Genomic DNA, 13,732 nt, shown 5'->3' on the forward strand with positions numbered 1-13,732 from the left:
TAAATTTTAAAATCTTTAATTCTTACATGTGTTCCCAAACATGAAACCCCCTCCCACCTCCCTCCCCATAACATCTCTGTGGGTCATCCCCATGCACCAGCCCCAAGCATGCTGTATCCTGCGTCAGACATAGACTGGCGATTCAATTCTTACCATTTTAGGTCATGTTTATTTTAAATTTCCCATTGTTTCTAACTACTATATAGAACTATAATTTGTATTTTATATTGACCTAATTCGACTGATGTTGAAACTGAAACTACAATTTTTGGCCACCTGATGCGAAGAACTGTCCCATTTGAAAAGGCCCTGATGCTGGGAAAGATTGAAGGCAGGAAGAGAAGGATGAGATGGTTGGATGGCATCACCAACTCAGTGGACACGAGTTTTGGTGGACTCAGGGAGTTGGTGATGGACAGGGAGGCCTGGCGTGCTGCGATTCATGGGGTCACACTGAGTCAGACATGACTGAGCAACTGAACTGAACTGAATATCAAGAAAGCTTGCTAAATAATGCTATTTCTAACAGTTTATTTCTATATGTATTTTTTAATTTTCTATACACATAACCATGTCATCCGCAAATAACTTAAGTTGTATTTCTTTCCACAACTCTGCCTTTATTTTTTTATTTTACTATACTAGATGGAACCTTCAATAAAATGTTAACAAAAATGACAATAAATGCTTTACTTTTCAATGATAAGGGAAAAATGTTCAGCATTTGACCATTAATTATGATGTTAGCTACTGGGTTTTTGAAAGTAGACTTTATAAGATTAAGGAAGGTAGGTTCTTTTCCTAATTTGCTGAGGTTTTTAGATCATAAATGACATTTGAGGTCAGCAGAATTCTATAATAACCCCCACATTCCTGCTCCCTGGTGTGGCTGCCCCATATAATCGTCTCACTTGATTGTGGAAAGGACCTGATTTAATGGGATGTCACACCTTTGATTAGATCATGTTGTCTGACAAATTTAAGTAAGTTTTGAAGATATGATCAAATCCCCAATCAATTTGATGTGAGTTAATTAAAAGGGAGATTATTTTGCCTAAGCTAATCATGTGAGCCCTTTGAAAGAGAATCTAGAAATCGGAAACTGTTGCTCTAATGATCTTGCAGCTGTCATTTGGAGAGGATGTATGAGAGTATCTAGGAGGGAGCAAGTGGCAAAAAGCTATTATTATTACATTTCAGCACCAATTAAGATGAGGCTTCCCTGGTGGCCCAAGCAGTAAAGAATCTGCCTGCAATGAAGGAGATCTGGGTTCAGTCCCTAGGTTGCAAAGATACCCTGGAGAAGGAAATGGCAACCCAGCCCAGTATTCTTGCTTGGGGGAAAACTCCATGGACTGAGGAGCCTGACAGGCTACAGTCCATAGGGTTGGAAAGAGTTAGACACGACTGAGTAACTCACACACACACCAATTAAGATAAGCATTTTTTTCTATCTTTAGTCTGGCAATGTGATGAACTGTTTATTGATTTTACATTTAAAACCAACTTCACACTCCTGCTATAAACCTCATTTGATTATAATATTTGCCCTTTTTACATTTTACAACTGTGATGTTTTGTTTAGAATTTTGCATTCATAAGAGATATTGACCTGTTGTTTTCCTTTCTTGAGTTGTCTCTGTCAAGTTCTGGTATTGGTATTATGCTGATTTGCAACATAATACCAATACCAAAACTCCAGAATCACTGCAGATGGTGACTACAGCCATGAAATTAAAAGACGCTTACTCCTTGGAAGGAAAGTTATGACCAACCTAGACAGCATATTCAAAAGCAGAGACATTACTTTGCCGACTAAGATCCGTCTAGTCAAGGCTATGGTTTTTCCTGTGGTCATGTATGGATGTGAGAGTTGGACTGTGAAGAAGGCTGAGGGTCAAAGAATCTATGCTTTTGAACTGTGGTGTTGGAGAAGACTCTTGAGACTCCCTGGGACTGCAAGGAGATCCAACCAGTCCATTCTGAAGGAGATCAGCCCTGGGATTTCTTTGGAAGGAATGATGCTAAAGCTGAAACTCCAGTCTTTTGGCCACCTCATGCAAAGAGTTGACTCATTGGAAAGACTCTGATGCTGGGAGGGATGGGGGGGGCAGGAGGAGAAGGGGACGACAGAGGATGAGATGGCTGGATGGCATCACTGACTCGATGGACGTGAGTCTGAGTGAACTTCGGGAGATGGTGATGAACAGGGAGGCCTGGCGTGCTGTGATTCATGGGCAAACGACTGAGCGACTGAACTGAACTGACGCTGATTTGTAAAATGAGTCAGGAAATATTTCTTCTCTATTTTCCTAAGGTATACTGATGTAAAATTGATTTTATTTGTTCTTTAAATGTTTGGAAGAATTTACCAGTGAAGTGATTAGAGACTGGTGCTTTTGGTAAGAGTTTCTTTTTAATACAGTCAGCTTTTCAAACCGTATTATAGCTAGATTTTCTATTCTCACCATGTATGATTTTTGATGCTTTGTTTTCCAATGAATTTATCCATTTCATCTATATTTTCAAGTATAGTGGCATGATGTTTGCATAGCATCTTAGAGCCTCAATAATCATGAAAGAGGAGAGTGAAAAAGCTGGCTTAAAATTCAACATCCAAAAAATTAAGATCATGGTGTCCAGTCCCATCACTTAATGGCAAACAGAAAGGGGAAAAGTGGAAGCAGTGACAGATTCTCTCTTCTTGGGCTCCAAAATCACTGCGGATGGTGACTGCAGCCATGAAATTAAAAGATGCTTGCTTCCTGGAAGGAAACCTATGACAAACCTTGACAGTGCATTAAAAAGCAAAGGCATCACCGACAAAGGCCCATATCATCAAAGCTATGGTCTTTCCAGTAGTCATGTACAGTTGTGAGAATTAGACCATAAAAAACACTGAGTGCCAAAGAATTGATGCTTTCAAATTATGGTGCTGGAGAAGACCTTTGACAGTCCCTTGGACTGCAAGGAGATCAAACCAGTAATCATAAAGGAAATCAATCCTGAATATTCATTGGAAGGACTGATGCTGAAGCTGAAGCCCCAGTACTTTGGCCACCTGATGTGAAGAGCTGACTCATTGGAAAAGACCCTGATGCTGGGAAAGATTGAAGAGAAAAGAAGAAGAGGGCAACAGAGGGTGAGATGGTTGGATAATATCACTGACACAGTGGACATGAACTTGAGCAAACTCTGGGAGATAGTGAGGAACAGGGAGGCCTGGCATGCTGCTGCTGCTGCTGCTAAGTCACTTCAGTCATGTCTGACTCTGTGTGACCCCATAGACGGCAGCCCACCAGGCTCCCCCATCCCTGGGATTCTCCAGGCAAGAACACTGGAGTGGGTTGCCATTTCCTTCTCCAATGCATGAAAGTGAAAAGTCAAAGTGAAGTCGCTCAGTCATGTCCGACCCTCAGCGACCCCATGGACTGCAGCCTTCCAGGCTCCTACGTCCATGGGATTTTCCAGGCAAGAGTACTGGAGTGGGGTGCCATTGCCTTCTCCATGCCGCAGTCTGCGGGGTTGCAAAGAGTTAGACATGGGTTAATGACTGAACAACAACAATATCTATCGAACTGAAGACAGCCTTCCTTTCTTATTTCTATGGTAACTTTTTTCTCTCTTTTGGTTTCTTTACAAGCTTTCCTAGGAATTTAATCTTATCAAAGAATCAAATCTTTGCTCTCTTGATATTCTCTATTGTATGTCCACTTTTTTCATTGATTTCTGCCCTTTTCCTTTTTATTCCCTTCCTTCTATTTTTTTTTGTTTGTTTTTGAGGTTTGAGTTCTTTATATTATTAAATTTTTATTTTCAGCTTTTCCTGTTTTAATATATGTATTGATTTTAACCTTTTATTTTTCAAATACATGCATTTCCTACTAAATTCAGTACTGCCTTAGCTAACTAACACAAGTTTCTCATAGCACACTCTGTAAAATTTAAATCCTTTCAGTTTGTTGAACTTGCCCTATAACCAGCATATGGTCAACTTTGGGAAATATTCCATATGCACAAGAAGCTGTCCGTTAATATTTGTGTCTAGTGGTGTATGAACTTTAAGCTAGCTAATGGCTTTTTAAAAAATCTTCTATGTCTTTACTTATATTTTAGCTGTTTTCTGTATGAAATTATAAGTGAGACATGCTGGAATAGGCAACCAAATTGTAGGTTTGTTTCTCTCTTTTTTTATGACTTTTGCTTTATATTTTTCATGCTGTTATTTTAGCTTTAGTTTGAATGAAACTGTTTCCTATTTGTCTTCTTTGAAGAAAGTTGTCAATGGATCTATTAATAAAATTCTCATTTTGCTTACTTAGAGTTTATTGAGCTTAGGTTGATGTCTCTCAATTTTGGAAAACTTTTGACCATCAGTTCTTCAGATTTTGATACTGCCTCATCCTCTCTCCCTTATCCTTCTGAGAATATAGTTATATATATAGTGAACTAAGTCAGGAAGAGAAAAGCAAATATCATATATTAACACAGATATGTGGAATCTAGGAAACTGGTGCAGAGGAACCTATTTGCAGGGTGAGACTAGAGATGCAGATGCAGAGAGCAGACAGGTGGACATGAGGCGGGGCAAGGAAGTGGGATGGGATAAACTGGGAGACGGATTTCCATACGTACACCACCACGTGTGAAATGCGGGGAGCTGCTGTACAGCACAGGGCTCAGGTCTGTGCTCTGTGATGACCTAGAGGGGTGGGGTGAGGAGGTGAGAAGCAGGTCTAAGAGGGTGGGGATATATGTATACACACGGCTGATTTACTTAATTGTATAGCAGAAACTAACCCAACATTGTAAAACAACTATACTCCAATAAAAACAAACAAAAGTCTGAATGTGTCCCACCCATCTCTTCCTAGTGTTTTGGATTTTCCATTATATTTTCCTCTGTGTACTGCAACCTGGATATATTTTATTGCATTTATTTAAGATATCTAAGTTTGTATGCTATTTAACCCATACATTGAGTTCTTAATTTCAGACATTGCATTCATACCTACAAAATCTCTCTCTCTCTCTCTTTTTGTATACTGAAACCATTTGATGAAATTCTCCATCTTTTAATTCATAATTTTAAATATTTTTACGATTATTATATCTATTGCTTCTATTGATAGCCTTTTCCCTTGGTCAGTGTCACGTTTTCTGCTTCACATGTCTCAAAAGGTTTAACCGTATGCTATATACTTGGCCATAATAATTAGTGTTGTCCCTTGATGTCTGTAAGGGATTGGTTCCATGGGACCCCTCTCCTCTGCACCAAAATCTATAGTTGCTAAAGTCTGCCAACTAAGAATTGCAACTTTCCAGCATGGCAGCCCACTCCAGTATTCTTGCCTGGAGAAAATCATGGACTGAGGAGCCTGGTGGGCTACAGGCCAAGGGGTCACAAACAGTCAGGCATGACTGAGCAATTACGCCTAGCACATCTGCCTCTAAAAGGATGAAGTCACTAGCCACTGCAGTCTCTGAGCTTCAATACACCTGAAAAGAGCTCAGGGATGAGATCAGGAACGAGGCCCCCTGTGTTCTGCAAAACTGGCAGAACAGGTCTTTAGATAATTAAATATTTTTAGGAGATTTTATGAGCTTAAATTCTTGCATTTTCTCATATCTAGAAAAGCACTAAAATCTTTAGTGGAGACATCTGCTCCTCGTGACTAGCAGTAACCTCCACAAAACTAGCAGCAACCTTCTGCAAAAGAGTGTATTTGACTGCATGGACTCTTCCTTCACCCAGACCATGTATATATAGACCTCTTCATCATCTCTTACACACAGTTTCTCGGAGCTATCTGAGAGGCTATCTCCTGGTCCTTGTTTGGCCCAAAATAAAACTTAACTCACAGCTCTCACATTGTGGGGGTTTTTGGACAAGTCTTTTATAAAAAATGGCATAATATTTGTGTACAACCTGCACACATACTCTCATATGCTTTAAACCATCTCTAGGTTACTTATAATACCTAATGCAAGGTAAATGTTATGTAAAAAGTTGAAAATACAATATAAATAGACATTTCTCCAAAGAAGACATACAGATGGCTGACAAACACATGAAAAGGTGCTCAACATCATTATCAGAGAAATGCAAATCAAAACCACAATGAGGTACCATTTCATGCCAATCAGAATGGCTGTGATCCAAAAGTCTACAAGCAATAAATGCTGGAGAGGGTGTGGAGAAAAGGGAATCCTCTTACACGGTTGGTGGGAATGCAAACTAGTACAGCCACTATGGAGAACGGTGTGGAGATCCCTTAAAAAACTGGAAATAGAACTGCCTCATGACCCAGCAATCCCACTGCTGGGCATACACACCGAGGAAACCAGAATTGAAAGAGTCATGTGTACCCCAGTGTTCATCACAGCACTGCTTATAATAGCCAGGACATGGAAGCAACCTAGATGTCCATCAGCAGATGAATGGATAAGAAAGCTGTGGTACATATACACAATGGAGTATTACTCAGCCATTAAAAAGAATACACTTGAATCAGTTCTAATGAGGTGGATGAAACTGGAGCCAATTATACAGAGTGAAGTAAGCCAGAAAGAAAAACACCAATACAGGATACTAATGCATATATATGGAATTTAGAAAGACGGTAATGGTAACCCTGTATGCGAGATAGCAAAAGAGACACAGATGTATAGAACAGTCTTTTGGGCTCTGTGGGAGAGGGAGAGGGTGGGATGATTTGGGAGAATGGCACTGAAACATGTATAGTATCATATGTGAAACGAATCACCAGTCCAGTTTTGATGCATGATACTGGATGCTTGGGGCTGGTGCACTGAGATGAGCCAGAGGGATGGTATGGGGAGGAAGGAGGGAGGGGGGTTCAGGATGGGGAACACGTGTATACCTGTGGTGGATACATGTTGATGTATGGCAAAAGCAATACAATATTTTAAAGTAATTAACCTCCAATTAAAATAAATAAATTTATATTTTAAAAAATACTATATAAACAGTTGTCAGTGTACAGCAAATTCAAGTTTTGCTTTTTGAAACTTTGTAGAATTTTTAAAATATGTTTTGTTGAATCTGTGGATGCAGAACTGGCAGATATGGAGGGCTAACTGCATAGATATTGACACTGAGATTATTTCCTAAAGAAGGTCAATCTTTTCTTTTTCAAGAGTGATATGGTGAAGAATGGAACCCCTCAATTTAGTCAAGAACTGAGCATGGTCAGGGCTACAGAAAAGGTTGGTTAAACTTATTTGTGCGTGTGTGTGTGTGCACATGTGTGTGTGCCTGGTTGCAAATATTTCAACGGCTATGCCTACCATGTGCGTGTTTCGGGCTCCCTTCAGGCTTGTCCATCCCCACTCTTGGCAGCAATGTAGACACTTTGTCTTCCCCTCCCCATAACTACTCATAATACCCCAGCATTCTGAAATATTCCAGGAGGCTCAAATAATATATTATCTTTCAAATATTATAAATATTAACGGTTGAACACTAATGTTAATTATTGACTACCTCAAGTTGTATTTTAATAAGGAATATGATATTTGAGAAAGCTAAGTTTAAATACAAAAAAAGCATCATTCTACTCAAGGTCACATGTGTGTGCCTGCTAAGTTGCTAAATCATGTATGGCTCTTTGTGACCCACCAGGCACCTCTGTCCACGGGATTCTTCAGCCAAGAATACTAGAGTAGGTTGCTATGCCCTCCACAAGGGGATCTTCCAACACAAGGATCCAATCCATGTCTCCTGCATTGCAGGCAGATTCTTTACCACTGAGCCACCTGGGAAGCCCATACTCAATGGCATAACACCTCTGTATATCAACAAGACAAATACAGGTGGTGACCACACACTTTGGTGATTAATTTTTTGTGAGTGCCTTTTGGAAAAATCTAATTAACAAGAGTCACTCAAGTGAGCACGAACCCTAATATTTAGTAATTTGTAAGTTATAATATTCCTTCTAATGCCCACATTCAAATTAAAATTCTATGATAAATAGACATATTCCACCTCTCTTGCCTGGAAAATCCCATGGACAGAAGAGCCTGGTAGGCTGCAACCATGGGGTTGCTGGGAGTTGGACACAAGTGAGCTATTTCACTTTCACTTTTCACTTTCATGCATTGGAGAAGGAAATGACAACCCACTCCTGTGTTCTTGCCTGGAGAATCCCAGGGACGGGGAGCCGGGTGGGCTGCCATCTATGGGGTTGCATAGAGTTGGACATGACTGAGACTTAGCAGCAGCAATAGTAGCAGCAGCAGCATACAGTGGTCATGTATGGATGTGAGAGTTGGACTGTAAAGAAAGCTGAGCGTCAAAGAATTGATGCTTTTGAACTGTGGTGTTGGAGAAGACTCTTGAGAGTCCCTTGGACTGCAAGGAGATGCAACCAGTCCACCCCAAAGGAAATCAGTCCTGAATATTCATTGGAAGGACTGATGTTCAAGCTGAAACTCCAATACTTTGGCTACCTAATGCAAAGAACAGACTCATTGGAAAAGATCCTGATGCTGGGAATGAGTGAAGGCAGGAAGAGAAGGGGACAACAGAGGATAAGATGGTTGGATGGCATCACCGACTCAATGGACTTGGGTTTGAGTAAGCTCTGGGAGTTGGTGATGGACAGGGAGGCCTGCCATGCTGTAGTCCATGGGGTCGCAAAATGTCAGACACAACCATGTGACTGAACTGAACTGAACTGATGAAAAATAGCATCACCTAAACAAGAAAGCTGAGCGCCAAAGAATTGATGCTTTTGAAGTGTGGTGTTGGAGAAGACTCTTGAGAGTCCCTTGGACTGCAAGGAAATCCAACCAGTCCATTCTGAAGGAGATCAGCCCTGGGATTTCTTTGGAAGGAATGATGCTAAAGCTGAAACTCCAGTACTTTGGCCATCTCATGCGAAGAGTTGACTCATTCGAAAAGACTTTGATGCTGGGGGGATTGAGGGCAGGAGGAGAAGGGGATGACAGAGGATGAGATGGCTGGATGGCATCACTGACTCGATGAACGTGAATCTGAGTGAACTCCGGGAGTTGGTGATGGACAGGGAGGCCTGGCGTGCTGCGATTCATGGGGTCGCAGAGAGTTGGACACGACTGAGCAACTGAACTGAGCTAAACTGAAACTTTATTTCTGACAGAATAAAGGGTATATGGAGTTTCCCTAGTGGCTCAGCAGTAAAGAATCCACGCACAATGCAGGAACTGCAGGAGACACGGATTCCATCCCTAGGTCAGAAAGATCCTTTGGAGGAGGGCAGAGGAACCTACTCCAGTATTCTTGCCTGGAGAATCCCATGGACCAAGGAGCCTGGTGGGCTACAGTCCAGAGGGTCACAAAGAGTCTGACATGACTGAAGCAACTTGGCACACATACACACAAAGGGTATATGCTATAAGGACCTAGGATAATTCATCAGTTTATTGTAGTCAATCAGGTAATAATTCCAATCTTCTTCAAACTGTTTCTTACATATAACTTTCTATAATTTTAGGCTAATGGTTGTTGTTTCTATAACACATAGAAACATATGTGTTATAAATTGGTGGAAACAAAAATAAAACTCTATATGTATATTCAATACTAACATTACAAAGCATCATCCATAACAAAAATAATGTAAGAATACAAAGTTGATTGACATATATGAGAGAACACTGATCAATTTTTGAAGTTTATATAGATGATAACAGACAAGTTTTTCTGTTGATTTCATTCTGAAAAAAATACTGATTCACTGTTACAATTTGAAATATTGAAAGTTGAAAACTTTACTATAACATAAATGATTATAATGGATTTTGTCCTGGAGAAAATACCAATATTACAATCAATAGTATAGGGATTTAGGATATGACTAAATAATACAAAACAGGAAGTAGAGGCACAGATGATTCTAAAATACTCACTTCACAGTAGGAACTCAATTGCAAAGTGTTACATACCCAAAATTTTTCTTTCTGCCCGTGTGCTCCTCTTAGTGTGCCCCATCTGGAAATAATAATAAAAATTATTGGCATGGTTAAAAATGCTTGAGTTGCATCTTGATAAAGCACAAATTATTGTGGGAATTATATCTTTTCTATTTCCCTTTGTCCCACCATGTTTCATTATGGAACTATCATCTTTGCCTACAGAAAGGTGAATGTACCCTTTCTTTTTAACCAAAGCATCATTGACTTTTTAAGAGTACACTTATCTAGTCCAAATGGCTTGAAATCAAACTCATTGATCAAAGGAAATAAGCCTTAGGGCAGCTGGGATGCAAGGATTTAAAGTATTTAAATATATCTCCCCTCTTTATGTCTCATCTTCCGAAACTACTAAAACTCTCCAAGAATACTGATAAAACCATGAAGTAAATAAAGATAATTGCTATAAAAGTGTGTTTTTGCAAATATATTCATATGTATATATTATTCCATAAAATGACTAATATGGGATTTCTCTATATACATGCACATATGGAAATCAAACCCTATATTCTCAGTAAATGAAGAGGCGAAATTTGCAGAATATGAAGTGGAACTTAAGAGCCTATTGATGAGGATGAAGGAGGAAAGTGAAAAAGCTGTCTTAAAACCCAACATTAAAAAAACTAAAATCATGGCAACCAGTCCCATCACTTCATTGCAAATAGAAGGGGGAAAAGTGGAAGCAGCGACAGATTTTATTTTCTTGGGCTCCAAAATCACTGTGGATGGTGACTACGGCCATGAAATTAAAAGATGTTTGCTCCTTGGAAGGAAAGCTATGGCAAACCTAGACAGTGTATTAAAAAGCAAAGACATCACTTTGCTGACAAAGGTCCATATAGTCAAAGCTACAATTTTTCCAGCAGTCATGTACAGATGTGAGAGTTGGAGTGTAAAGAAGGCTGAGAACTGAAGAACTGATGCTTTTGAATTGTGGAGAAGATGGAGAAGACTCTTAAGTCTCCCTTGGACATCAAGGAGATCAAACAAGTCAATCCCAAAGAAATTCAGTCTTGAATATTCATTGGAAGGATTGATGCTGAAGCTCCAATACTTTGGCTACCTGATGTGAAGAGCTGACAAATTGGAAAAGACCCTTATGCTGGGAAGGATTGAAGGAGAAAGAAGAAAGGGGTGGCAGAGTATGAGATGGCTGGATACCATCACTGACTCAGTGGAAAGTGAAAGTTGCTCAGTCATGTCTGACTTTTTGTGACCCCATGGACTTTAGAGTATGTGGAATTTTCCAGGCCAGAATACTGGAGTGGGTAGCCTTTCTCTTCTCCAGGGGATCTTCCCAACCCAAGGATTGAACCCAGGTCTCCTGCATTGCAAGCGGATTCTTTACCAGCTGAGCTATAAAGGAAGCTTACTCACTGACTCAATGTACATGAATTTGAGCAGACTGTGGGAGATAGTAAAGGAGAAAGGAGCCTGGCTTGTTACAGTCCATGGGGTTGCAAAGAGTCGAATACAACTTAAAGACTGAATGATGAGGATGATTACATTCTCAATGTAACAGAAAACAATTCATTAAAAAAAAAATCAAGACTTAAAATAACTCTTCTTTTTCTCTTGATTAAACCCAGTGACATAAATGTTACTAACATGTTCTATTTACTAATGAAATATCAAGATGTGTCCAAGATCCCAGAATAGGTATGTTGAACCATGACTCCAAATCTCATGTACTTCTCAATATGTTATATTGCTTCTCTTATAAACATTCAGTTCTCAACTGCAATGTGTCATGAATGGCATCAGTTTTATGTGGAGAAAGCATATTGATCACCACTTCCATGTGCTTTGGTGGATTATGGGAAAATAATCCTGCTCACATCAATTAGCCCCTAATACCTCAAATGAGTGGTTTCCATTGTATAAAAAATATTCTGGAAACATATGAATTTGCTGTTCAAATATTATCAATCTGTCCATTTCCCAGTAAGCTGTTTTTAATAGGGTATAAATAGAATGATGATGCAGTACCATAGAAGTATTGTTTAAAGATGGCAGGTTTATTTTAAGGATCTCGGGGGCATTTATGAGAATAGGTAACAATGCATTTGGATCATTTGATCCTGTGACTAAGAGGTTATCTCTCCTTCTTCCCTGGTGGCTCAGATGGTAAAGAATCTGCCTGCAATGCAGGAGACCTGACTTCAATCCCTGGGTCAGGAAGATCTTCAGGAGAAGCAAATGGCAACCCACTCCAGTATACTTGCCTGGAGAATTCCATGGACAGAGAAGCTTGGCAAGCTACAGGCCATGGGGTCGCAAAAGAGCTGGACACAATTTAGTGACTAACACTTACACTTTTCAAACTGATTCAGTTTTCAAAATCATTTTTCAACTTTATAATTACATCTACATTCTTGTGACTTTTCTAAATAAGCTACTGACATTGAAAAATATTCAAGGGTCATTGTGTGCTTCTACCAGTAGAGCATATCTGAAACGTTGAGTTGCTCATTTTCTGCTCATGATGGCTATCATGTCAATTTCAGGAAGGTCAAATTCTGGACCACTCAAGGAAACATTATTTCAGGTGGTCTGTCCACTAATTACTTTAGCTATTTATACCGAATACAAAATACATGACTAAATCAGAAGAATCTAAGGAGCCACTTGACTCCAAAACAATATAGGCAGGAGAGGACCCCCAAATCTGAGATCCATCAGACGTGGCGAGAAGTTGAGGTACATCATGCTTGAGGCACTAAAGAGCCTCATAGGAAAGAACTTCCATTAGAGAAAGAGGTATCTAGACACAACGAGCTCAATCCAGTAGTTAAACATTTGTCAACAATGAGGAGGAGCCATTGAGAGTATAATCCATTCCCTGTCACTCAGATACGTCCAAATAGAGCTCCATAATGAACGCAGCTAAGTTTGGAGTTGGGGCAGAAACAGGTCAGACTTTTTCTTAAAATCTGAAAAAGCTATTTCACTAAAAGCTGTGTATGCCATAAAACACTTTTAGTAATACTCAAAAATAGAGGGTAATGATAGAAATGCATAAGTTTCTTTCCCACTTTGTAAAAGATTTCTAACTTGCTAGGTTCCACTGCATTGAGGATGGTGCATGGGAAGACAAAGCAGTTACCAGAAGGAACTGAAAAGACATAATGGCTAAATACACCATGAAGTAAGTATTGCACGTATTGTAAGCCCATTTTAGATGTTCCTAGCACTCTCAGAAATACTGAGACTGTTTTGGAGCATGAAGATCCACAACTGCATATGGGGTTAAGATATACCAAAATGATGGCTACACAATAATTCCACTATCAACAATCAAAGACTAACTACAGTGGACCTTTGAATAATATGGGCTTGAATTGCATAGGTCCACTTATGTGGAGTTTGTTTTCACTAAATACATTCTACAATACCACAGAGTCTGAAGTTGGTTGAATCCGTGGATGCTGAAGTACGGGTGCTGAGAGCAGATTGTAAAGTTACATTCAGGATTCCAGGGATGTGGGGCTCATGCGTAATGTCAGCGTTGTTCTAGGATCAACCGTAATTCTAACAGCCCTAAGAAACAGCATTTTCTCACAAAGAAGAAGTGTAGTTGTATAATTTTTCTTATTCTATATCACTGAAAAAAAAGTAAATAAACTATTCTGTAGACATCTAAGAAGTAAAATCTATCACTTTTACTTTTGTTCAACTGTCATATTTTTCATATGTTTCTAATATTTTGTTATGACTATCTAAATAATATTTTAATGATATAATAGCAAGC

At 39.4% G+C, this 13,732-nt stretch overlaps 1 protein-coding gene across 1 annotated transcript in view; it reads right to left on the reverse strand.

Moving 5' to 3' along the window:
* The window catches only part of TINAG (tubulointerstitial nephritis antigen), a 110,204-nt gene that overhangs the window by 11,124 nt on the left and 85,348 nt on the right, over positions 1 to 13,732 (reverse strand). Inside the window, exon 10 of the mRNA XM_068961073.1 lies at positions 9,952 to 9,997. Coding sequence (XP_068817174.1) covers positions 9,952 to 9,997 — 46 coding nt within the window. The remainder of the gene's footprint in view (positions 1 to 9,951; positions 9,998 to 13,732) is intronic.

The sequence above is a fragment of the Capricornis sumatraensis genome, chromosome 22, assembly GCF_032405125.1.
Source record: "Capricornis sumatraensis isolate serow.1 chromosome 22, serow.2, whole genome shotgun sequence".
Classification (NCBI taxonomy): Eukaryota; Metazoa; Chordata; class Mammalia; order Artiodactyla; family Bovidae; genus Capricornis; species Capricornis sumatraensis.